This window comes from Bactrocera oleae, chromosome 3, assembly GCF_042242935.1.
Source record: "Bactrocera oleae isolate idBacOlea1 chromosome 3, idBacOlea1, whole genome shotgun sequence".
In the NCBI taxonomy this organism is placed as follows: Eukaryota; Metazoa; Arthropoda; class Insecta; order Diptera; family Tephritidae; genus Bactrocera; species Bactrocera oleae.
This window is the reverse complement of record NC_091537.1, coordinates 84,996,688-85,022,213: the sequence shown is the minus strand read 5'-3', so window position 1 is coordinate 85,022,213 and position 25,526 is coordinate 84,996,688. Positions and strand designations below refer to the sequence as shown.

The 25,526-nt window shown below is 31.6% G+C and overlaps 1 protein-coding gene across 3 annotated transcripts in view; it reads right to left on the bottom strand.

The window, feature by feature from the left end:
* Positions 1 to 1,158: 1,158 nt before the first annotated feature.
* nolo (no long nerve cord) overlaps positions 1,159 to 25,526 on the bottom strand; it is an 81,493-nt gene continuing 57,125 nt past the window's right edge. For 2 of the 3 annotated variants that reach the window (XM_070107086.1, XM_070107087.1), the window contains exons 15-18: positions 13,680 to 14,174; positions 11,743 to 12,114; positions 11,481 to 11,631; positions 1,159 to 10,921 (exon numbers count right to left, since the gene is read on the bottom strand). In XM_070107086.1, the coding sequence (XP_069963187.1) occupies positions 10,797 to 10,921; positions 11,481 to 11,631; positions 11,743 to 12,114; positions 13,680 to 14,174 (1,143 nt within the window). In that variant the 3' untranslated portion in view covers positions 1,159 to 10,796. The remainder of the gene's footprint in view (positions 10,922 to 11,480; positions 11,632 to 11,742; positions 12,115 to 13,679; positions 14,175 to 25,526) is intronic. The other variant, XM_070107088.1, reaches the window with a different exon arrangement.

The window sequence follows — 25,526 nt, the reverse complement described above, 5'->3', positions numbered from 1 at the left end:
TATAAAATTAGCGTTTTAAAATAATTTTTGAGCATATTTTTTAGATTGCTTTTAAAATATTTGATTTTAATTATTTTTTGTAAATATTATTTTTTAATTAATTAAGCAATTTCAAAATAAACTTTAAACACATTTTTTTAACATATTATTTTTCAATTAATAAAATTTAATTTTAGAAATTTTTTTTAAGGTAGTGTTTTAAATTTATTTAAAACATTTTTTTTTTCAAATAATTTTTTAAACATTTTTTTCTAAAATAATTTATTTAACTTTTAAAATTATTCGTAAACATATTTTCTTAAATAAAATTGTATTTTTGTTTTTTATTGTTTTTTGAATATTTTTTTCAATGAAAAAATTTAACTTTTTAAAATAATTTTTGAACATATATGTTTATATAATTAAAAATTTTTCATATTCATATCCTCTTTTAATTAATATATTTAATACTTTAAATTATTTTTTTATATATATTATTTTATTTTATTAAATATATATCTTTTTAAATTAATTTTGAAACAATTTTTTTAAATTAAATAAAATTTGTATAGAAGAATTTGTCAAAATATTTTTTTCATAGTTTATGTCGTTGTGTTATTCTCTGTGTATCTTTTCTGGTGTTTTGTTTTGAAGTTAAATTATACAAATTATTTACATACATACCATAGACAATGTTTCTTTGTGACAGCATGTAGGCTTGTATGCATATAATATATATTATAAATGTTGTGTGCATACGCTTTTTGTTCATCTTAAATAGCTTTTCGGCTTGAGCTTATAAACATTTAAAATGTTACCAAATATAAATTTTTATAAACTTTTGTAAGTATGTATGTATGTATGTATATATAATAGTAAAGCCACATTTCCAGAGCATTTTAGTATATATGTGTGTGTAGATGTGAAGGTATGTATTTTTTGCAATTATTTATAATTAGCATATTATTATGTTTTCATATACATAATTACTATTCATTTGCTGCTCTTTTATAAAAAGCAGTCACTGCACAAAAAAAAAATTGTATGAAAAAAATATATTATGTAAAAAAAGTTATAAAAACATTTTTTTTATTTCATAGTGTGCCTCTTAATATGTTGCCACATCAATACGCGCACAATTAATAGTTAATTATGCGATTTTATTTTTTTTACCTACAATTATTTATTTATTTTAGATTTACACTTAAACTCAGCAAATCGTGTCTTTTTGTTGTTGCGCTTTTAATATATTAATGTATTTGATTTTTCCCCCACACGAAATATAGAGCGGCGAACATATTTTGGTTGTTGTTGTATATTTATTTGCTTCAATATATATACAAATATGTAAGCAATATATATATATATATTTGTTATTTATTTAAATATTTACCTACAACTTGTTTGTATGTTTTAACATACATACATATGTGTTAGTACATACATTATATCTTTAGCAGAGTCTTTTTTTGGTTTTGTGGCAAGGACATCGAACTGTGGCATAAGTAATGTTAGTGGAAACGATTTGATTTTTTATTAAAGCATTTTTTTATTTATGTATACTTGCAGACAGCCATGCATAAATAACTATAGCTTTGTACATATATATCATACGTGTGCATATGTATGTATGTGTGTCAATAAATTGCTCTAGAGCTTTTGTTGGCAGCTTTAATTATACTTTGATTACTTGATTGATCGCCTCAAATGTATGTGGAAAGAAAAAATAAGTAAACAGATATAGTGAAAACGAGAAATATAGTATCGAAAGTCGAGTTGGTATGTAGAATCATAAGCAATGATAAATACAGCTAGACGCTATTCAAAGAACCCTAGGTACTTGTAAAGTCTGCGCCAACAGCACTCTGCTTTCTCTTATCGACTACGGTAGTATTGTGATTATGAACGAAGACAATACCAGTCATCATATCAGCAAATAAACAGTGTCATATATTAGCTCATACTACTTGTTGGCAATTGGCATCCAGAGCTTTGGAGTTGTGTACAGTAATGTTATGTGATTTTAAGTTAGGCTAGTTTTCAAGATTACAGACGATTAGCCAATAACCTTTTTAAAGGATACACCAAAATAGGTATCATCTTGTGGAGAAAATTAACGGTACAAAAATTCTGTAGCTATGATTCGAACTTCCTCATAAGGTTTCAGCGAATATAGTCGAATGAGGACAAAGATCTGTCGAAAATCGAAATTAATATTTGAAATATCTTCAAAATTTATAAAATTGTCAAGAATAATTTTTAAATTGAATTTTGTTTTTGTAATTTGTTGGTTGACATGCATGCATTCAGGTATGTAAAGGCTAAAAAATAATAAATTTTGGGAAAAATTAAAAAAAGAGGCATAACTAACGAATTCTGAGAAAAGTTGTTTTTTTTTTTTTTAATTTTCAAAAAATTTTTTTTTTGTTCCTGTTCTTTCCATTATTCTATTTGCGTACTATTTTTAATGCATATGTTGTCTTTCTGTAATTTACGCTATTAAATGCATTGAATTTAGCAGTCTGCAAGCGTTCAGCCACTACATGGTCATAAATATAGCACATTTAGACATTTTGTCCGCAGATATTATATATTAGCGTGTCCGTTACTTTCCACGTTGATTGTTGTTGCAAACGCCCCGGAAGTTATAGTTTTAGCCCTAAAAATAAAGGCGCAACGTAAACGAGCTCTTTATTTTTAATTTAGACGGTATATTTTGCATTAACAAATTAAATTTACAGTCTTAAAAAAGTGATACTGTAATACCAAATTTATTGTTCTAAAAAAAAAGATCTTAATAATTTTTTCCATAAATCTTTCGTTTGAAAGTTATACGCAGTTAAAGTTATACATCAAACTAGAGCATTCATGCAAGTGCCTTATAAGTTCTATGTTACTCATGCGACATGGTGTACTATATGAATACAGTACAGCTGATGCATATAGTAGTTCAACTTTGATTTTGAATAACTTTGACGCAAGTGAATTTTTTGAAAAATGCCACAGAAAAATTTTGTAAGGCGTTCAATTTCCTATAAAATAATTCGATAGCGCAGCAATGTATTAATTGGCTTCGCAAAGAAAAAATTAATTGCAAAAAGTACGAAAACCCTATGTTATTTAAAAGGAAAATTAATCATCTTTGGTACGGGTTATTATTAATATTAAAAGCTGAAGTGGGTTTCATAATTTTTTTTTAAAACATTTACTATAAATTTTGGGGCGCTGCAGAGTCAAAAATCAATTTGGGAAATAACGGATACCCTATTATATATATTCCTAACTTATTTAATTACTTAAGATTATGTTATATTTAATTACTATATATTTTTAAATATATATCTCATTATATATAATATATGTATATACCATATATACATTTTTGTTGCAATTAACCTAAATTAAAGTTTTATTTACATATAGAAACATTGTGCATGAGTTAGTTTTAATTTCGTTTAACTTTATTTGAGTGCACAGCGAAGCCAGCAATTTTTGAGTGAACATGTAACACGTAATGTGTGTGTTTGCTGCAGCTTAGCGTTATTTACGGTATATTAATGCGGTTTGAAAAGTTGCTTCAACGATTTTCAGTTAATTCTATAATGATTTGCGGTGCTTTCGTTTATTAATGCGCGTGTAGTTGAACCATTTATATATAATAAAGTATATATAACTATTTTTATTTTACTTACTTATTTTTGTGTTTGTTGTGTTTATGGTTGCCTTTTATGAAACTTTAATTGCATATTCTTGTTTTTCCTACTTGCTTTAGCTACTCTCGGTAATTAGTTTTAATTATTTTGTAAACTTTAATTGTTGCTTTTCCTTAAATTTATTTACGTTTTTTTTTTAATTTTTTGCATTTTCCGCTTTAATTAATATTCTTAGTCTTTCCTTTAATTCTATGCTTCCACAATTTTGTTTATCGTTTGTGCCATTAGCGCACTTTTTGCCGGCTTCTTCTTTAATTACACTTTCAATTGCTATTTTCTTTAGTAATTATAAGCACACACAAACACACACTCTCGCACAAGCGCTATGTTTGTATGTGTGTGTTTACTGTGTTGTATGAATGCGTATTTGCTTTCTAAATAGTTTTGTTTTAACAAAACATGTTACTATTGTAAAAGTTATATAAAAACCGAAATATATACATACTTATTGTATATACTTACATGTAAAAGCATGTATATAAAGACGTATATGTAAATATATATATGCATATACATATATACAAATACAAGTATACACCCGTATTTTGTAGAAAAACTCAAAGCACTTTTGCAATTACCTAATGGCCTTTAGCAGCACATTTCCGCTACGCTAACGGTTTTTCTAAACTATTTTATTTTCCGTGTTTCGTATGCGTTCGCTGTCAATTTAATTGTGAGTGTGTGTGTGTGTGTAAGTGTATATGTGTCTGTTAGCATATGCAAATTTTAGTTAGTAAAAAATTTTGTTGCACAAGGGTTATTCCAAGAGAGATGATGTTGTGCTACAATAAAAAGCGTCAAAGTGGAATTTTGAAAATTTTTTAATTAAAAAAAAGTAATATGGAATAATATATAATACTATGATATAAAATTGTTATGGCAACCGTTGTGATTTTATATAGAAATTCGTATATCATATATGATATATGTTCTTTGATACCGTGTATGTATGTAATTCATTGTATTGAAAAGTAGAAAATATTATCAAATTCTAAAACTATTTATACGTTTCTAATCAGATTTGGAAATTTTAGTATATATTTGAAAATTAATAAGTCTTATTTTTAAGCTTTGCTTTCGGCGCAAATTTATTATTGAATATGTTGTGTACTGTTTCAGAATACCACTGCTCTCATTACATGTCCATAGAAATTCCAGCATCTTGATTTAAATGCAAGTAGAACGCAATGAATTCTGGTTTTAATAATTATTAAGAAAAATATACACTTAGCAATCCTTTATGCATTTTTTTACAACAATACTTATACTCAAAAAGCCAAAAAGTTCCCAAAGTCTCTTTTTAAGTTAGACGTTGTTATCGAAACTCTATTTCTCGTATACCTTGGCAAATACTAAACCGAATACACTATTTGCACAGTTGGTCAGTCTAACATCCAAAGTTGAATCTTAGATTAGTTGTTGAAAGCCAAATCCCTTTTAGAAAGAATGTTCAATCAGTGAATTTAAAACCAATTGACATACCAAGAGCAGTCCTTCCATTCATGAGACTATTCTATTCTGTGCACTTGACAAATTCAACATCTTGCTACTTTGTCAAGATAGACAATTTATCAGGATTTTTCTATACTGCATCATAACTAAAAAGCTCTTTTCCTGATAAATTGTCAAAATGTCAAATGCTATTGACAGTCCCCTCTACAAATAAAACATCTGTTGTACTTTTTGGGCATAGTGGTGAATACCAATTTGTTAGAACGAAAGATATTCCACTTTTACATTTATATGTTAGACGAAGATGAAAATTGCGAAATTAGCGATAAAAATTTTACTTAAAAAGTTTACGAAATGTTATTCATTCATTTTCGTGGAAAATTTTATGTGGAATTTTCATTAGACCTGTTACCGTCGTCTCATAAATACCTCACTTTTACTATAAAAGTCTTGGCAGCTTTAAAATTCTTGGTGCATGGCTCATATCAGAAATGTATAGGCAACAAGAAACAAGCAGAAATCAACTGTATTTGTTTACATTATTTTGTTCACCATACGTGTGGGGAAAAGCGCTGCCTTCTTAAGCTTTAAATTTCATCAGGATTGCCACAGTTTAAGAAAACACTTTTTAATTGCTAATAGTCTTGATAAATTACTTAAAACCAAAAAAATGCGGATATTCGTTAGAGCATAGAAAGTTAATGAAAACAAATGAATGTTATGAAAATATTGAATGAAAAAACGCTTGAAAGCATTAAGACTGTGAATCTGACAGCTTCTGTTACGGAGTTAATAAAAGAAAAATATTTAAAGGTTGATTCTACAGATTCCACAGACTTCACGCAATTTGTTATAAATTGAGAAAAATTGGAGATTTTACTTTGCACTAAATAACGAAAAAAATTGAAAAAAGTCATAGAAATTGTAGAAAAGATTTTGAAATAAGCAACCTTAGATCAGACCATAGGAGAAGAGGTTAAGTGAACTCACTCACCCAACGAAATAACTCGTGGTCTGATTTTCGGTTAGGTGACTTTGGTGACAATTAACTTACGTTTTGTCATCCAAATAGAGTGTACATAATCTTTTCAACAACAACCGGTCTTGACAATTTTAAAGCTTAAGATTTTTTCGTCTGATTTGACCATGGAATAACCCACTGATGCTAATGTTAGTGTGTAGGTGTAAGTTTATACACCATAAAGTCAGTCCGTTTGTGAAGCTAAGCGCGCCTTTTAAATACTAATTTTACCCGTTGTTATACATGTTATTGCAATTACATTCATTATTTTAATATTTTTACATTTTTCAATATCAACTTTCATCACTTTAGCAAGTGCTTTAAACTCTCGTCGTAACATTGAGCTGAGTCATTGTGACAGTGTGGCATAAATTTATGGCTTTTTCAGTTTCCTTGCATTTCATTTTCCTTAAATTACTTAATTACATTTAACAACAATACTCGTTGGTTCGTTATTCATATACACACATACATACATATATGTATACTAGGGTGAGCACAAATTTATACTTTCGAATTAATGGTTTAAAATTAACCAACATATATGCGGAGTAAAAACATATTCGCTGGAAAAAATTTATAGCTTAGTTTTCATAAAAAATACCTTCAATTTAGAACCATGTATAGCCCAAAAGATTTTTTTACATTGCAGTTTCTTGTTAAAGACAAAATTTCCAAAAAATCTAGCTCAGCGGGATATATGTTTATATCGTATAACTATTTGAAAGCCTTGAAAACCGTTTCAAATTAAGCTAAAAACTTTTGCTGGCAGTAATTTTTTTTACTCCGCATATACTTGTAGGTCCATTTAAATCTATGAATTCGATGGTTTAGTTTTTGGCTCACCCTATTGCACTTCTAACTAATTACATTTATGCTCTCGCGTCTTTTGTGGCAACATTTCGCGGCAAAATTTTGGTTTGCTTTCATTTAATGTTTTGTTTGACATTTTATTTCATATTTTTGTCGTATTTTTCATATGGTGTACAAACAACACTCAGTGAAGTGCTTTTTGCATCGCACACATGCACATATTTACACACACACACTCACTCATACAAACACTTAATTGCTTTATTCTTTCATTCTTTCCTATGTCTGATTGCATTATTATTTTTCTTTTTGTATTTTTCTCGCACAATTTGCATACCCTTGTACCAGCTCACACATATACACCCACACCCACACACACTTGCATGTAAATCTTATTAACTTTTTTTATGCCTTTTTGTTTAATTTTAATTTGGTATTGTTACTTTTTGTCTGCAGTATATCTGTGTATGTATTTGTTTACGAATATATTGTTTGCATATTTCATTATCATGCATTGTCGTTAAGTGCTTAACTGCTTAAATAGTTATTTAATAATTAATTACATACATTACTAACTATAAAGTTAATTCATAATTACACAAATTTATTTCTGTATTGACTAACTTTGAATTCGTTGAGCTTGAAAAGGTTTTTATAATTAACTTTTAATTAATTTATATATAGAAAGTAAGTAGCAACTATTTTCATATGCATATGCCTAACGTTAAAGTAATTTAATAATTAAAAAAGAAGGACAAAAAGTACAAACAAAGAATCCGGAAAACTGTGCTTCTTACAAAACGCTTTCCTTTTCGGCTTGCCAACTCTATCTGATAGAGTTTTTAAAAAGGTTTTACCTTACTGATGTTTAAGCACATGATACCATAGACTCCACAGCAAACCAGAACTTTCCATGTAACCAAGCTTTATTATAAAGGAGGTGCTTAATATTCGTGTATAATGCACAAAAACAACCATAATTGGAATATCCAGACAATTTGAGTGATTGAGCCATAATTATACTCAATTTATTATTTATTGCCGCAATTAATTATGGTAATCCAACAAGCAAGGTAGCAGCGTGTATGATCTCTGCCTAATAAAATTTTAATAAAGACATTTTTTTCCCATACCTAGCTAAATTACTGACAAAAATCGCTTTCCGCTCTTGTTCATTCATATGAGTATATTCATGTGAGATACTTGAAGAATAGTTGTGTCAAACTTCAAGTAAATCAACTGATTAGAACTTGAGATATCATGATAATGACATCGAAGAAAATAGTTTTGAGGAAAGCGCGTTTGAAATTTCGTCGTGTTATGGCAACTACATTAAAACGGCTATAAGTTTGGAAATAGTTTGAAACACCAAAAATCTTGTTAAGAAAATGTTTTATCTGGACTTCTCGTTTAGAAAAACCCCCTACACCCTGAGCGAGAAAATATCAATAATTAACTAACAAACTTATATCATAATTATAAGGTCTGGTAAAAAGAAAAAAATCTGGTAAGAAGAATAGTTAGAATAATTCGATTTACGTCAAATATCCACCGTTATTTTCGATAACTTGTTGCCAATTTGAATGTAAGCTCATAATGCCTCTCTTATAGAAAAAAAACGTCTTTATTGGCAAAAACTTGGGACAGTCAATTTTCACAGATTCTTCTGATGTGAATTCTTTGACAGCAAAATCATTCGCCAGTGACGGAAACAGCACTTAGTGCCAGAACTGGTGTATAAGCTGGTTACACAACAACTTTCCAACCGAGCTCCCGTAGCTTACGGCAGTTCACTACTTATGTATGTAGCCTGGTGTTTGTACTGATGGAACACAACTCCTCACCTAGTGGTCAAAGCTGGCCGCTTCTGGGCGATAAGAGTTTGGCCGTTGGGGAGCAGCTTATAGTAAATTATTCTCTTTCAACCTCACCAAGTATATAGAAAAACTTTCATGACCGTCAATCCCGGCTTGGTCACCGTTTGCGCCAGCTCCACGCGTCATAAGTGCACTATTTTTCATCTTCAGAAATCATCTGCTTCATCAATGGATCGATTTTGTTTCGTTTCAGCATTTATCGCAAAAAACTGGTTAGTTTAATGAATTTTCTCTTTGCTCTTGTTCATCTTTGACGCGTGCTCAAACAATAATGTGTGAAGCAATTACAAAACTGTACGAGATTATTACTTAGTACGAAATCTAAACTTTCTAACGTCTTAAAGCGTAGAATTTTCATATTTACTTACATAGACTACTAAAACCATCTATTGAAAAAATTATTTATTTCTTTATACTAAACCTTTTATATATACAAATTTTATAATACATGCTTTGCTTGTTGAATCAGCTTATAATGCACCATTATATGGTAAATTGAGTATAATTATTGGGCATTCACAGAAATTAGCTAAATAGTCTAATTAGGGTTGCCTTTGGATATGGAATTGCAAAAATAAAATATTTGAAAAAAAACTAAGCACCACTCTAATATTTTACTAAGGTTTGGTTATTAGAGGTGAGAAATGGTGGATAGTTTGTTTTTCTATTTAGTCTATCTGTTAGAGTTTGAATTGGCTAACTCTGGAATTATATTTCACTAACATCAATCAATATGCGCTATATCGATAACTATAAGCAATATATAGTCAATATTATATAAGACAAGCTTAATAAACAGATTAGTAAGATATATAAGGATCGGTCAGGCGGTTCAAAGACTACCTTAGTTTGGTCATTTAGCAAATTATTTATACTAATCAATATACGGTCAAAGTGCCAATTGACTCATTTGAATTGTAAAACTAAACTTCTAAATAATATGTGATATCAGCGTTAATGCACGTAAAAGTCGCTTAAAAGCGAAAATAAAAATTATTTATATCTTAAGGCGGTTGTTTATATCTAAATTATGCTTAATTTTGAAATAATTTTCTCATTTAAATATTTATATATTTACACAGGCAAAAACACACATTCGCTTTGTAATAATGAATTAGCTTACATGTTTGTATGTATGGTATATATGTATATGCGTGCACAAAACCACAAATATAACGATTTCTATTTATTATTTGGTGCATTTTTTTAAATATCGTTTCACTATCTGCATTTCATGTGAGGCTGCTGCTACTATAAACGCATTTGTTGCAAATTATGTGTGTTTATAAGCTTTTGCATTAGTTTAATGTGTATGTGTGTGTGTTCTTTTGTTACCTCAATCTGCAACTGCCGCAACTTGTTGTAACGTTGTAGTTGCCATATCATGTATGTAGCAGAGAACGTAAAAGAAAAGTTCTTTGTATGTATGTATATTGAAAGTTTGCATGCATGCACTTGTGTGTTTAAACAGTTTTGTATAAAGCAATCTATAGTTAGTGAGTTTTTATTTGGTTTTGCTTTTGTTAGTATTATTTATTTGCCTTTATTCAAATCAATGCCCGCAAATATTTACCTTATAAATAATTGCTTATTAAGCAGTAATTTGTTTGCTGGCAAATCATGCACTTCAATTGCACGCTTTTCGGTTTTTCCAGTACGTATGTGTATGTTTGTATGTGCTTTTAATAATATTTTTCACTTCGTGAATTTGTATTGAGCACCTTTATTATTATTATTACTATTTTATTACTTTCACTCCACCTCAATTTTGCATTAATGTTCGATAATCCATTGAATATTCGCATTTATTTGCCTTCGTTGTGGAGTTTCGGTTATTTATGTAAGTTATTTGTGTTGTTTTAGTCGTGCTTTAGCTTTGCTTTTGCCTTGTAGCCTTGACTTTTACACTTTTGCTTTGCCTTGCCATGTCTGTTGTTGTTGTTAATTGTAATATGCATTGAATTGGCAGGACTTGCAGCATTTTTCTTGATAACGGTGTAATCTGCACAAACCCATCGACCGTACGTTGCGACAATAGCGTGAAGTGTCCTTGCATTGATCAAAAGCTAACGTGGTAAAAGAGAAGACATTATTTTATTGCAAATTAAACATATTAGGAAATATATATTCTCAGTTAGCATAACGAAATATGGTATGCTTCAGTTATAAATGTTAAAAAACTTTATAAAATACTTTCTATAGTCTTTTGACTTTTTATGAATGGATCGATGATGAACTAAAGGCGGGCTTAGTATATGGGAATACGCCAAAGGTATTTTGATATGCGGTTTAGACTTCCACAGTCAGATATAGTATTTGGTAATAACAATAAAATTTCATTTACTCTTGTGTTAGTTGTTAGTTTTGTTGGAAAAATCTAAGACAATTGCGGGGTAGTAAGGTTATAAAGGCCAACTGATCAAGCCTAAAGCTTTCTAGTAAGTTTTTCAAATTAATTCCTAGTTCTAGCCTGGGCTCTAACTAGAGGGACTTTGCATCCTGTGGGAAAACGAGACACAGCCTGAACACAAAAAATTATTATATGTATAATTAGATAAGCCTCCATCAAACACCAATACATAATTGTTACTACATAATAATATATACATAAAATATTCTACTCACTTTTTACAAAGCATGGCGGACTCTTGCAGACTTTCATAACTGCTGGACGCGGTTGATGGCGACAAGCATTGCCCGCTGGTCGGCGCGTGCCATACCAAACACACTGTAAAATGCGGTATTTAATTCCCTGGCGACCGCATTGCGCATTGCACTACAATAAAGAGAGATAGAAAGACATAAAAAGAGAGAGAAAAAGAAATAGGTAAATAGAATTGAAAACGAGTGAGAGATGACGGAAAAATTCACACAAAGACACACTTACCTCGGACCATGGCTCTACGCGCCAAACTCCCTTGCAACGCTCACTATAGCACTCCTGTCGACTAATGGGACGCTGTGACACACTGCAGGCATCCGTCGCCTCAGTGCCATTCGCAAAGCGACATTTAACTTCACGCTTCTGGATGGCCGTGTTGCGTCCAAAGCAACGCGAACGCTGACACAAAGTCCACTCACCAGCCTCCCAATGGGCACACTCCTCCTGACCGCACATCTCGAACGTGTCAGGAACGCTTAGTCCATAATCCTCACAGTACGCATTGTTGACCGTTTCGATGTCCGCTTCCACGTGTGATTCCAACGCATTGTGTGTGGGCGTGTGGTGGCGCAAACGCAGGCAAGTTATTGAGCGACTCTATGAAATTAAATAGTGGTTGAGAAAAATATTATAAAATAAAATATTTGTGTAAATAAGCACATACAAAATATTTCATAAAGCTAATGGACGGTTAAATTGGAATACAAACAGTACGTTGGTTACTCATACGCCAGGGTGCATAGTACGCATTGTGTGTAGAAGGAAAAATATGCTGACAATTTGCATGAGCGATGCAATGGTTGCAACGCAGTTGAACGTGTGTAAATTGCGGCACACTTCACTGCGTAAATTTGCATAGTTGTCGCGTTTTCGAAAAAATTACACGACTGAAATTTCTTCTAAAAATATTTTCAACTCTAAGGATTCTAAGACCTGTTGATACCAATTTTGTTAAATTTTTTTATTTTTAAATTATTAAAATTTTTAGCAGGGGGCAACCTTAAGCCGTAATATATCAACCTATAATTTTTTATTTTTTGAAGTTTCCGTTTTGATTCGTGACTCATAATTTTCAATATTTTAACTTTTTTACAGAACTGATAGCACTTCTAAATAAAATATTTTCAATACTAAAGCCTCTCATACCATCTTAATAGCCATATTGTCAACTTTCGGTTGCTCCATCAATTTTACTGAAACAAAAATTTTAACGGGTGGCAACCTTCACCAATTAAGTGTAGCCTTTTACAATATTAGGGAAAACTCTTTAGTTTTTTCAAACTTTTTATAGAGTTGGCAACTCTTCTAAACAGATTTTCAGCTCTAAGACTCTTTAAACCTGTTGGTATCTTAAAATTGAAAATTCGTTTATCTCATAATTTTTTTTTACTAAATTTTTTTAGTATTATAACTTGAACATCTGGCAACACTTTTAAAAATATATTTAACGCTAAATCTACTTAGACCACTTGATAAGCTTATTGTGTAAATTTAGTTATCTTCGTAATAATATTCAATTAATTTTTTTAACATGTGGCAACCCTTTTTAATATGAATTTCACGTTAAGACCACTTGATAAGCTTATTATGTAAATTTGTTTACCTTTTCAATATTATTCAATTGCATTTTCTTAAAAGGTGGCAACCTTCTCCCAAAAAAGAATTCATCTTTAATGACATCTGTCAATGTTTCTTCAGTTTTTGATTTCAGTGTTTTACTCGTACTGAATTTTTACTAATGATTTTTAATATTCTAACTTTTTACAAAGCTGGCAACTCTGCCAACAAAATGTTTAACTAAATTCAATTCACTAAAATTCCTTATACTTTTTAATATAATATTGTAAAACTTAAAATTGTAAAAATTCCATTGAAATATTATATAAATTCTACTAAATTTAAATTTTAAAATATATGGCAACCTTAACATTTTAAAACATAAGCTAATATTTCGAAATATGCAGACTTAAGCATTTTGTCAGTAGGATCTAATTTTCAAATGTTGATAACTTCAATTTTCCTTTCAGTAATTGATTACATAACTCCCTGTGCCACAGAGCTTCAACGCTTACCTGACCGCCTAATAAATAGGTGTATACGAGTGTAGGGTATACAGCAGCACATTGCCAAAACTATTGAATTACAAATTGCGCAACACTTACCCGTAAACCAGCGCCACCTGCATTGCCGCACTTCTCCGAACACGCCGACCAGTCGCCGATGCGCCATTCGTACGTGACATGGTTACTGGTGGCCACCGTGGCTGTCTCCGGTTCGCCCTGCTTCTGCCATCTGTGGTGCGGTGAATGTGGTGAATCGGCTTCGTGCGTTACGCCAACGGCATTACCAATTGTTGGCAGCGTTGTTGTTGTGCTAGTGATGACGCTTATATGGTCTGTTGCTTCCTGTTCGTGCCACTCATTGCCGTCAGTGTTAAAGTTGGTGATGCTGCCGTCATTGGTGTCTTCTACAGTTGTTAGCGATGATGAAGCAAATACATCTGACGTTGCAAGGGTCCGCAAATCTCCATTGTCGATTTGTGGTCTCATCGGCTCGTCCTGTTCAAAATTTTCTAAGTCTATGCCAAATTGTAGACCCTTGTCGAACAGCATGTGATGTCCTCTCGAATTGCCAAATTTCTGAAAAGGCCACAAATGCTGCGGTAGCAGAAGTGAGAAAGAAAAAAAAGCGAAATAACAAATCGGATTAGCAAAGTGAGCGGCTTAAAATGTGCACGATTCTTTTCTTCTTTATTTTTTTTTTTAATTTTCGTGGCAAGTTAAGCAGCCTCTGTCCAAAATAGCGGCAAATCGCTAGAAGCTGAACTGAGTACACAAACAGCCGTCATGCTTTAAAACGTACGTGAGGCATGCAACACTGTCTAAGCGGCAAAGAATTTGTGTATATTTATGGAGCTGTATGTGTGTGAATGTTTGTATGGATGTATGAGCACAGCATGCAATTTTCTACAAGTCCTTGCCAACAACTTTTCATTGTGCAAGTAGATAGATGTGTGTGTGTATGTGCATGCAAAGCTATATGGTAAAGATTATATGTATGCTAAGTTGTGGTCGTCCACATTGTAGGCGTTTAGTTGACACAGCAGCCGCATTGGCCCATTTTCTTTTACAACCCTTTCGTTCTGTTTATACGAGTAAAGTCGCCGTTATCTAGCTTCTTCGAGGCCTAATCTTTTAAGCCTTCAATTTGCTGTGTGCGTGTCCGAGCTTATACCGAGAGTATTATATTACTAGCCACAATCACTCTTTCATTATACAACTGAACTTTCTGTGATCTTTCGCATTTTAGAGCGCACCTCATGCACTACACCGTCTTTTCTACGTTAATTTGCGAAACTTATTGTCTTTAGAATGACCGTAGAAAGTCATAAGTCATATACATAAAAAATAGGTTACAATAAGACATTCCTTCAGTACAGTATATAAAAATATTATTAATTCAAAACTAAGAGAGAATAAGAAAAAGATTATGTACCCGAATTTCATAATAAATGTTTCACTCTAAAATCCTTATACTTGAAGTATTTATTGAAGATTGCTTCATCAAAATAACCTACTAAAATTTAGTAGCTCTCTAAACTATGTAATTTCAAGGGTAAAGTCTTCACCACGTGAAAAGTTTTAAGCCAGCTACTACAAAGATCTCTAAGTCTGGAAAATCAGATCATGTCATCGTATTCGGAAAAAGCAGAAAATAGAGATCATAATTCACAAAGTCAATGTCAGAAGTTACACAATGCAAACATTGGTTAATAATAAAAAAGTTGATGTAAAGCGTGTTATTTTATAAATATTATATATATAAGTATTAATGCGCGAGACAGATCAGACAAAATAGTCAATGTGAGTTCTTTTTGTTTGTTTTGAAAATGTCGCTCAGTGGGCAGAAATTCGAAGATCTTCAGAAAACATATTTTTCGGATAGACTGGAGAACATCACTGAGACAAGTGCATTGAGCTTAGTGTAGGCTATGTTTCAAAACAAGTCATCATTCTTCCAAAATTTACGTTTTCCCACACTGAGCGAACACTTTAAAAAAGCTTGGGAGAAAAAAAATGTGTGGTTCTTGCAAACGAAATAATAAACGCGGATTTCAATTAAAAATATCAATAGATTATATTTTGAGCTATAACTCATAGATTTACATAACAAAATCAGCCAAGCTTTAACACCTAATTGATTGAGAAGTGTGAATATCATACATTCCACAATAAACATCAACAACAACAATTTAAACATATATACATATATGTACATTGATTCATTTTATTTCTAGTTTAAACTACGTCGAGACAATACAATGACACAATCCGTACAAGCCTTGCTGATTTCCCACGAGTCCGAGCTGTAACGACAGGCTCAGCGAATGTTGAAATTTGTTCAAATACAAAGTGAACCAAGACAAACCCATGTAAATTGCACAAACTCGATGCTGTTGCCGTTTTACTGTATGTAGTTGTATTGTGAAGCAATTATGCATTCATAGAGTTTGCGCGGGCTAACTGGGAACTGGTGTTGCTAGCTGCAGGCAAACAGTCACTTTTACAATTTTCAACTACAAGAAACGGCGCTTTCGGCTGATCACCCCCACCGCCACTACTGAGTGAATGGGTCATTGTGTGTGAGTTGTGTCAAACATTGTCAATATTAGCTCATATCGTAAGTCGCGTATTGTATGTACAAAAATGCACTCATATGCAACATTAAACATTTCACATATGTCTGTTGATTATATGGAGTGGAGAATGCGGAATAAGTACAACAGTATTGAGGCTGCTACCAGCCAACTGCGCTTACTGTGAAAATTAACTGCAATTGTGCAATGAAAATGAGCAATCGCTTTGCAATTTTTTTATGCTTGCTATGGGTCGACAATTGGGTCCCAGCGAGTGCTGGTAATACTTACAAGTATGTTTTGAGTTAATACCATTCTTATGTGTACGCTGTGTAGCATTAAATTTTATTGTTGATAACATGGCAAAGAGTATTGATGTCTGCATGCTTATATTATATACTACGAAACATATTTTCATATTTATTTAAATAAATCCACCAAATTGAGCGTTTTTCAGTAATGAAAATTTTTCCAAAACGTGTGAGCTTTTAAAATAAGTGAAAGCGTGCAAAAAGCTTATTTCAGCGAAAACTTAAATATTAAATTTCGTTCATTAAGATATAAATGGGCTAAATGTATTGTCAGCTTAATACATTAAGTCTGGGTTATAGCTTAGAAAAATTAATTACGCGGATATAGTTCAATTATTAAAGAGTGAGTGAAAGCAAGTAAAAACTGAAAAAATATACCTCTAAAAACACTCTTTATTTTAAGCTAGAAAGTCACTCCCGCATGCGCATAGTAAATATTTTCTTCAAAACTTCAGAAATGATATAATTTAATTATAAATTCCATCGCGTCTAAATTAATTAGTGTTAGAAATTTAATTTTCAACTTTACGAATTATGCAAAAGTGAATTACATTTGGCGTTGAAAAATACTACCTAAGCGTTGGCATGTGTATTTGCCTACTAGCCATGACAATTTCCTTATGCCACACACAGTCATAAATGCAGTGGCACACGTATATACATATATATGTACATTACATAAATCTCTACTAATTTGATTGTGTGCATTTAGCTGCCAGTGGATCCCAAACGTTACGCAGCTGGCTAGAGCTGACGATGCTGCCGAAGCGGCTTTAGTTGCTGCCATCTCTCTTGCTGCTCTTGCTATAGCCATTTTACATTGGCGTGCTTCAATTGCTAAATATGCCATTTGAAAGTCGGCACATAAGCAGAAGCAACGCTAACTGTCATACTCTGGCTAATACACTCGCAGTTCTATGACGTTTTCCACACAGTTAGTTGGCAGCCGAGCGAATCGCAAGCAAACAGCCGGAAATGCATGCGTATACATATGTATGTATGCGTGCATATACAGTGTATGATTTCGTTAATGTGAATTGTGTGTGATTGTGTTCGCCAAGCGCGAAAAATTTTACGGTGGACGTAGTCTTTAACAGTTAAGTTGACATATTTATATGTGAATTTTTGTATATTACTTGTATTATAAGAATGTTGTCATTTATAGCATTTGAATTATAAAGAGATAGCCATCTAAGAAAATGCACAAATAACTGGGAAGAAATTGTCCAAGAATTTGAATTGAAAATATTTAATTTAATGCAGTAAATTGCCCACAAAACTATCAGTTTTCCGATTTATAGTAATTTTTTTATTGAGTGTTGAGATTCATAAGAAAAAAATTTTTGCCTAAATATAATCAAATTTAATATAATTTTAATTGGAAGCGAGATTTGAATTTTCTATTTGATAATAAGAAAATAATAGAAAACTGTAAGAGTTCATACTTGAAGGGACAGTCTTAGAGGTGTCCAAAAACCTATTTTTTTGAGTATCAAGCGAAAAAAATATTCGGTTTTTGAGCCACCCTATGTATATATTTTATATATTCACAAACATATGAACTATATTTTAGTATCTGCAGTTGTAGTATTCATTATCAATATCATATTAAATTTATTTATACTTACCAAAAAGTATCTAGCCTTCTTAGTAAAAACAACTTTTACACCAATTAAATATTTATGCACTAATTAACACATCACCAAAGTGGCTTTACAAAAATGTTTGCAGTTTGCAAATATAAATTGCTACACTTTTTTGTAAGTCTTAATTTTTTTTTTAATATGGTTATATATTTGCATGACAGAAATTGTACGCATTTTATGCGCTAATTAAGAAGCATAAAGAAGTTGCTTTTTTCTTACAAAAAAAAAAAAAAAAAACAAACAAGAACGAAAATGTTCATATTCTGGTATGGATGCGCAATCTTTCACATGATGACACTGCGTATGAGTAATATTATTTGGTATTGCTTACACTAGAGATACCAAGGCTCTAGAAAACTTGCTAAAATCTATGCGTACAGTAAAATTCACTTTCTCAGCCAATTTTCTAAAAAGTGGTAGCGAGTAACCGCTAAATAACTACAACATATTCGAAGCTTTTTGAATTCCTTTACGCCTTGTCATTCAATATACTGCTCTTGGGTATGCGTCACTTTGACGCAATGACAGATGCTCAGAAAGCTAGCTGGAAAACAAGCGAGAAAGACAGCAACGAACAAAAATACTCACACATGCATTCACTTTACGTGCAGCTGGTAACTAGGTTGGTGTAAGCAGCACGCCTGCGTAAATTAATTGGTTAGTGGCTTGCAGCTACGTCGCTGTTGCTGCGGTAACAATGACAACAACAACGAAAATATTTGCAGTCAAAAGTATCTTGAGGATGCAAAATATGGCTGAGCTAGTTTTTGTGTATAGATATACCTATACATTAGTATAGATATACCTATACATTAGGGTGGCTTTATACATTTTTAAATGTTGTTTAGCAAAATAATTTCCAAGAAAAGACTATACAATTTTTTAATATATGATGAAAGAGTTCAAATATAAAATAATATTAGTCAAGCGATGTCTTTTCAAAATAATAATTTTTTAAATTTTGAGCGCTGCTTGCAAAGTTTATTATATTAATTTTGAACTTCTTATTTTTGAAGTTATCTATGGGACTGCTCAGCTAAAAAGCCTTTTAAAAAGAGTTATATATTTTTGGCATATATTATTCCTTTTAAATCTTATATCATGGAACCACGATGTTAAGTTATTTTAACGACAATAAGAAAAAAACTAAATTGTTATGAGCAAATACGTACTATAATCGCTGATTAATTTCATTTATTCGTCATCCTAAAAAATGTGTGCTAATATTGTCTCCGATGGTTATTGATATTTTCAATTCTTACATTTTACACAAGGATTGTAATTATCATTCACGGCAATAAAGCGTTCAAAAAATCGAGACCTACAACCATAATGCACATACAACATTTCCACAAAGCACTCACATGAGTGCACTCGCTTATGTAGGAAGTTGCCTAGGTGACCACTGCCACGCAGCCGCATGCATGACTAACACGCATATTCATTCCATTGCATAAATCGTTGCGTTTTGCAGAGTACTGTATGCGAATGAATGAAAATAAATTGTGGCGGTCGCATGGCAGATAGCGATATGCTCATACACATTAGGGTGGAGCAGAAAATTTATTTTTATTTTTGCTTAGCCTGATGGTCAAATTTGTAGATTAGAAAAAAGAAAATTTTTGGAAAAAATAACTTTTAAAGTTCGAGTTAAAATGATGGTATATTCAGAACTTAATTGTATCGATTGTATTTCATACTAAATTAAAAACATTTGAATTTCCTTAACAATTAGTGTGCTATTTTAAAAAAAAAATCATATCACTCTTATTGAAAAACCCTTTACTATATGTGTGTAATAGGTATTAAGTTGTAGCAATTAAAACGGTGTGTTTATAGGCATGCAATATGGCTTTGTGTACGCGTTATGCCATGCATCGATTGATGTTCACTTCCGTTTCCTGTTGTATAGTATGAAGTATGCTTGAATGATTTTGGCCACCAATCGGTATTTGATTTTCCACAGAATATCATAGAGTTATAGTGTGAAATAAATGTTGGCATAAATACCTATAATTTATACAATTTTCTAAAATTGAGAGCACAAAGCTCCAATAATGGATTTATTGATATTTCATTGACAAGAAGCGGACTTTAATGCGGACCAAAAATATTGTCAAGAGAAATTTTTTTAAATTTTAATTCCATTTATGCTTGGCTATGAAATATATGTAGGTTGTTTTTAAAAAATTTAAAATGTTAAAGCTGAATAATTAATGAATTGCAAGACATGGACGGGAACTAATTATTAATGAAATAGTTTACTCAGTTAATTTTATACTCTGAACAAGGTATATTAAGTTTGTCACGAAGTTTGTAACACTCAGAAGAACACGTCGGAGACTCTATAAAATATAAACATAAATGATCAGCATGATGAGTTGAGTTGATTTAGCCATGTTCGTCTGTGTGTCCGTATGTCTGTATATATGCAGTTTTTGAGTTATCGGTCTGATTTTTTTTTGAATTTTGCCCCTGTTCTTTCCTCATTAAGAAGCTGCTCATTTGTCGGAACGGACGATATCGGACCACTATAGCATATAGCTGCCATACAAACTGAGCAATCAAAGTAAAGTGCTTGCATTGGAAAACTTTTTTTTTTTTGACGAGGTATCTCCATGAAATTAGGAATGAATTATTTCCTAAAGCAACAATACAGATCACTATATCATATGGCTGCCATACAAATTGAGCGATCGGAATCAAGTTCTTGTAAGGAACCTTTGTATTTGTGAAGAGTATTATAGCTTCGATGCAACCAAAATTAACATTTTTTTTCTTAAGAAAATTTTTGTATTTGGAAAAAATTAATTCTTCTTTTTATCAAACACAGGGCGTTGAAATTAATTAATCATTAAAAACCAGTTGGAAATGTACACCATTTCTAAAAGCCCTTATCTTGGACTTCATGGTATTTTTTAACTTCGCGCTAAGAAAATTGAAAATTTTCTAAAAATCGGGAAGATATTGGTTTCACCCCATTTTGCAAAAATCGAGTTCTCAACAGATCTCGACGTTTTGAGGGTCGAGGAAGCTTTCCCGAACATTTCTACGATGATGTCCGTATGTCTGTATGTATGTGTGGATGTATGTGTGTGTGTGTGGATGTATGTGACCCTCTTATAACTTTTAAACGGCTCAACCGATTTGAATAAACTAAACGGCATTCCAAAGGGTTTCATTGCACTTGAATTTCGTGTGAGTTTGGACCCAATCGGACCAGTAGATTTTGAGAAATCTCAAAAATAAAAATTTTGAAAAATTCTTCCAAACGACTTGACCGATCGACACCAAAAACTAATCAGTTCTAAACCTTGAAGAAATCGTTTGCCGCAAACCGGGTCGAAATCGGTTGATTTACTTGCTAGATATCGAAAACGAAAAATTTCGAAGAGCTCAAAAGCAGTGAAAAAAGCGAAATTTGAACGTTAGCGTATAAAATTAGAGGGAAGTTGCAGGGATGGCCCTTGAGGCCAACCGTTTTCCACATTTTTTTCAATAAAGTTTTTGGGTATCACGTCTACTTAAGTAATGGTGCTACGCTCGAGCCAATTTCGAAAGCAACTTAACGATGTTAGAATCGCAGCGCTAATACAGCAAAAGCAAACGGTTATGTGGCTAGATAAAACTTTGGCTGGAAAATATACGAATGTAGGTGGCTCACTAATATAGCTAATACAATAAAGTGGACTGCAATTAGCAACATATGTTTCTCTGACCTAAAGCGTATTATAAAACTTTTCAAATTTTCTTAACGAATTCGTTCAGTGACGTTCAGAGCAGACGTTTCAAAGAGCATTTAGGCCGAAAGTTGTAAGTAATTGAATTTTATAATAGAATTATTAGTGAATCGAACACCCGATCAGTAAAGATTGATAAAAGAGACTGACTTAAATAAATAAAGAACAATAGCATGCGTTCATATCACTTTAATTGTTATGACAAGAGAGCAGTTCTCAAATCCATATTTCATAGGCAAGCAGAAAGTAATTAAGTGAAATCAGCTATTAAACGTGATACTTCGGGATTGTACTCGTATTAACTCTCATAAGTAATAGATTAAATTGCAGATTTGCTTTATTAGCTATAGGAGCGGAAAAAATAAATAAATGCATAAGTAATCGATTGCAGAATATGCAAACTATACTGAACAATCAAATTCATGGAAAATCAATCATGTGCAACTATTTTGCAAATTCATTCTAAATAATGCAATTAATAATTCAACTGGCTGAAAATAACTATATGCATATAGTGTATGCAAATGTGTGTAAATAACGGTTTGGAGATCAGATATATGCGCATGTGGGTATGAAATCAGGCGAAATGAAATTCTAATGCACAAATGCTAAAGTGAACGCAAGCGCAATGCTTAATTATGGCTAAGTAATACGTTAGCTTATTTTCATGCTACACATTCATACAGACACCTACATGTTAATACATGTTTGTATATGTAAACTCAAGTTTATTCAATTTACTTGGTATTGTGTAACTTAGAAGAAACGCTACAAATGAGCTGACCGCAGTTGCAAATGCTACTATGGATCTCTAACACTGTTATACGTTTCGACTGATAGTCATACATACAGCTATACATACATATCTAATAATATAATATCGTAGAATTATTGAATTGTGGCTAAGTGTCCATAGAATAAATCAATTTCTGGAATTCTACAAGTTTGCAGTAAGTTGAGCTTTGGCCGAAGCAATTGGCTTTATGACAAACCTTTAAAGCTGCACCAAGCTAGCCAGTACAAGTAGTACAGTAGTTCACTTGAGTGGTTGTTGGTGTAGGGTGGGTAAAATATAATAGAGTTATGCACCGCGACCTACGATCTATTGTGTTCTGAGTAGCTTCTGTCATCATAAATATATTGTATTATTATATATGTATTATATTCCACCACCCCGTATTAATTTGCTTCGTAATTTCCAAAATTAAATCAACGCTAAGTAAAAGTTTGCACAAATGAAAGAATATTTATTTATAGAAAGCACTATTTTGAGGCTCATGAAATAATATATTATGTAAAATCTAAGAAACTTGTTGTAAGGTTTTCTGTAAAGTCATAACAAGATTGCAGATTGAGACAAATATACTCATATTTTTCTTAAACCAATTAACTTCATTTGTTTTCTAAAATACTTCTCTGTTAAAAGCATTGCAGAATCAATTGACTATATTGGAAGAATTATTTGCACACACAAAGGCGAACTTGGATTGTTTGCCAAACAAATAACACTGCTCGTAGTATACTCATATGTAGCACATATACAAGTATATACATATTTACATGCATTTAACTATAACCGCCTTCTGGCATACATTTATTAACATTGGCATTTAGTTAACAACATTTCAAGCATTTCTTGATAGCTAAATGGCTCACATCTTCTAAAAAATATGTGTCTCCGTACAGAGACGAGAAAAGTAACATATTAAAAATTGGCTTCTGGTATGCCCGAGATGTGTACCTGAAATATAACCACATCATCACCAAAGAGTTGGAAGCAAAGGTGTTTTTAAATTCAGGAAAGAGTACAAACCACCACTCAAGGAGAATAATTAAAATACCGATAATGAATTTTTTGTGAGCGGGTATCAATTAGCGGGTATTCTTGTGTAGAATTTCATAAATACCGATTTTCTTTTTATATTTTCAAAGTTTAACTATTAAAGAATATGTCTACGAGAGAATTTTAAAAAATTTAAATTATTTTCGGAGATGTAGACATTTTAATGATCCGGCCGCCAAACTGGTTCGGCTGGGTCTAATCGAACAAAATAACGACTTGACGCGAAACTTTAAATGCGTTTTCTTCAGACCAGACTTTTTCAAGACGATACCCACAATTTCTACTGAACCGATTTACTGGACATTTTCAGAGAATCTTCTTTATAGACCTTTCTCGAGTATGAGCCTCATCCCAAAATTACAATGTTTACTATTTTTAAAAAAGATGAAAAAATATATAAAATGATAAAAAAATGTTTTTTTTTCAAACATATGCCATTTTGTCAAAAAAAATCTTTTACTTATTGCTACAATTGCGATATCATTTCAGATTAATAACCCTTTTTTTATTTCAGATGACTAGGAGGCTTGATATCATGCGTATGCTCATGCGTAAATTTTTTGAAACTCCTCACTTCATCAGCTGCCAGTTTTTTTTAAATTTTTAAGCTTTTTTTTTAAATTTTTTTCTGTACTCTTGTAACATTAATAAATAACTGATAAAAAATCGATACTAAAAATATTGTTTGCCTTTTTTTACGACACTTTAAAAATCAGCTAAAATTCCTGTCTCTAAATTGGAATACCCCCTTAATAATTTTAGGCATTTCAACTCTTGAAATGTGAAAATTTAAAAAATTATTTTGCAAATAGTATGTAAATACAACAAGTAAATATAATAAGTACAATAATAAATAAAAAACTGCACTTAATTTGAAATTTCATTTAAAACTGTCAAACAAAGTATTTACGAACTATACCAAATATTATATTTGACTTGCAAATTATTGCCAAAGTTAAAACTAAAATAATATGCAGGATTACGAAATTTCGCTATCACAAAATGTTAAAATGTTAAATAGAATATTTTTGAAAATAATAAAATATCTCTTAGTATAGTATGTATGCATTTATAGGTTTTCATGACAAGTATAACAGATTGCTTCATGAAATATGCTGCATGTTTGTATGAATTCTACGAATAGAGAGCATTTTCAAAATATTGATAACAAACACTTTTAATTTATTGCATTTGATTTAGTTTATTCATTCGAGGTGCAACTGCAAATTGGGAATAAAAGCGTGAAATTATTCACTATGCAGTGATATAACTACACATAAATTGGATGACGACAACGTTATAAGCCCATTAAATGAAATTGACATTTGCGTAGCGCTTATTTTCGGTACTTGTTCCATGAATTATTTGAAATAATAATAAATTGTCACTGGTGCTCAAAGAGTTAATCTATTTCCGCTTTTCTCTCCATTTTCGTCGCTTTATTTAATGTGGCTTTCTGATAAAGTGCGACCAATATGACCGCGGACAACACGTTGAAGCACATATAGACGCATAATGTGTGTGAATGCATAGCGTATACGCACCCACACATAGAAATGCGTTATAACAGTTAGCGGTTGGCAAACCGCTTTGCAACAATGACAATGTCAACAACAATATGTGTGAAACGCGGTTGAATTCGCACATCATTTGCTTATTTTGTACATTTTTTTTTTTTGGCTTAAACAAATAGCAAAATATTTACACATATACATATATGACTATATGTTAATATTAGGGTGAGTTAAAAGAAAATAATCACTTTTTCGCTTGGTATTCTGAAAAAGAGATCTTTAAACAATTCCACAAAAGTCTTTTGCGGACATTGATAAT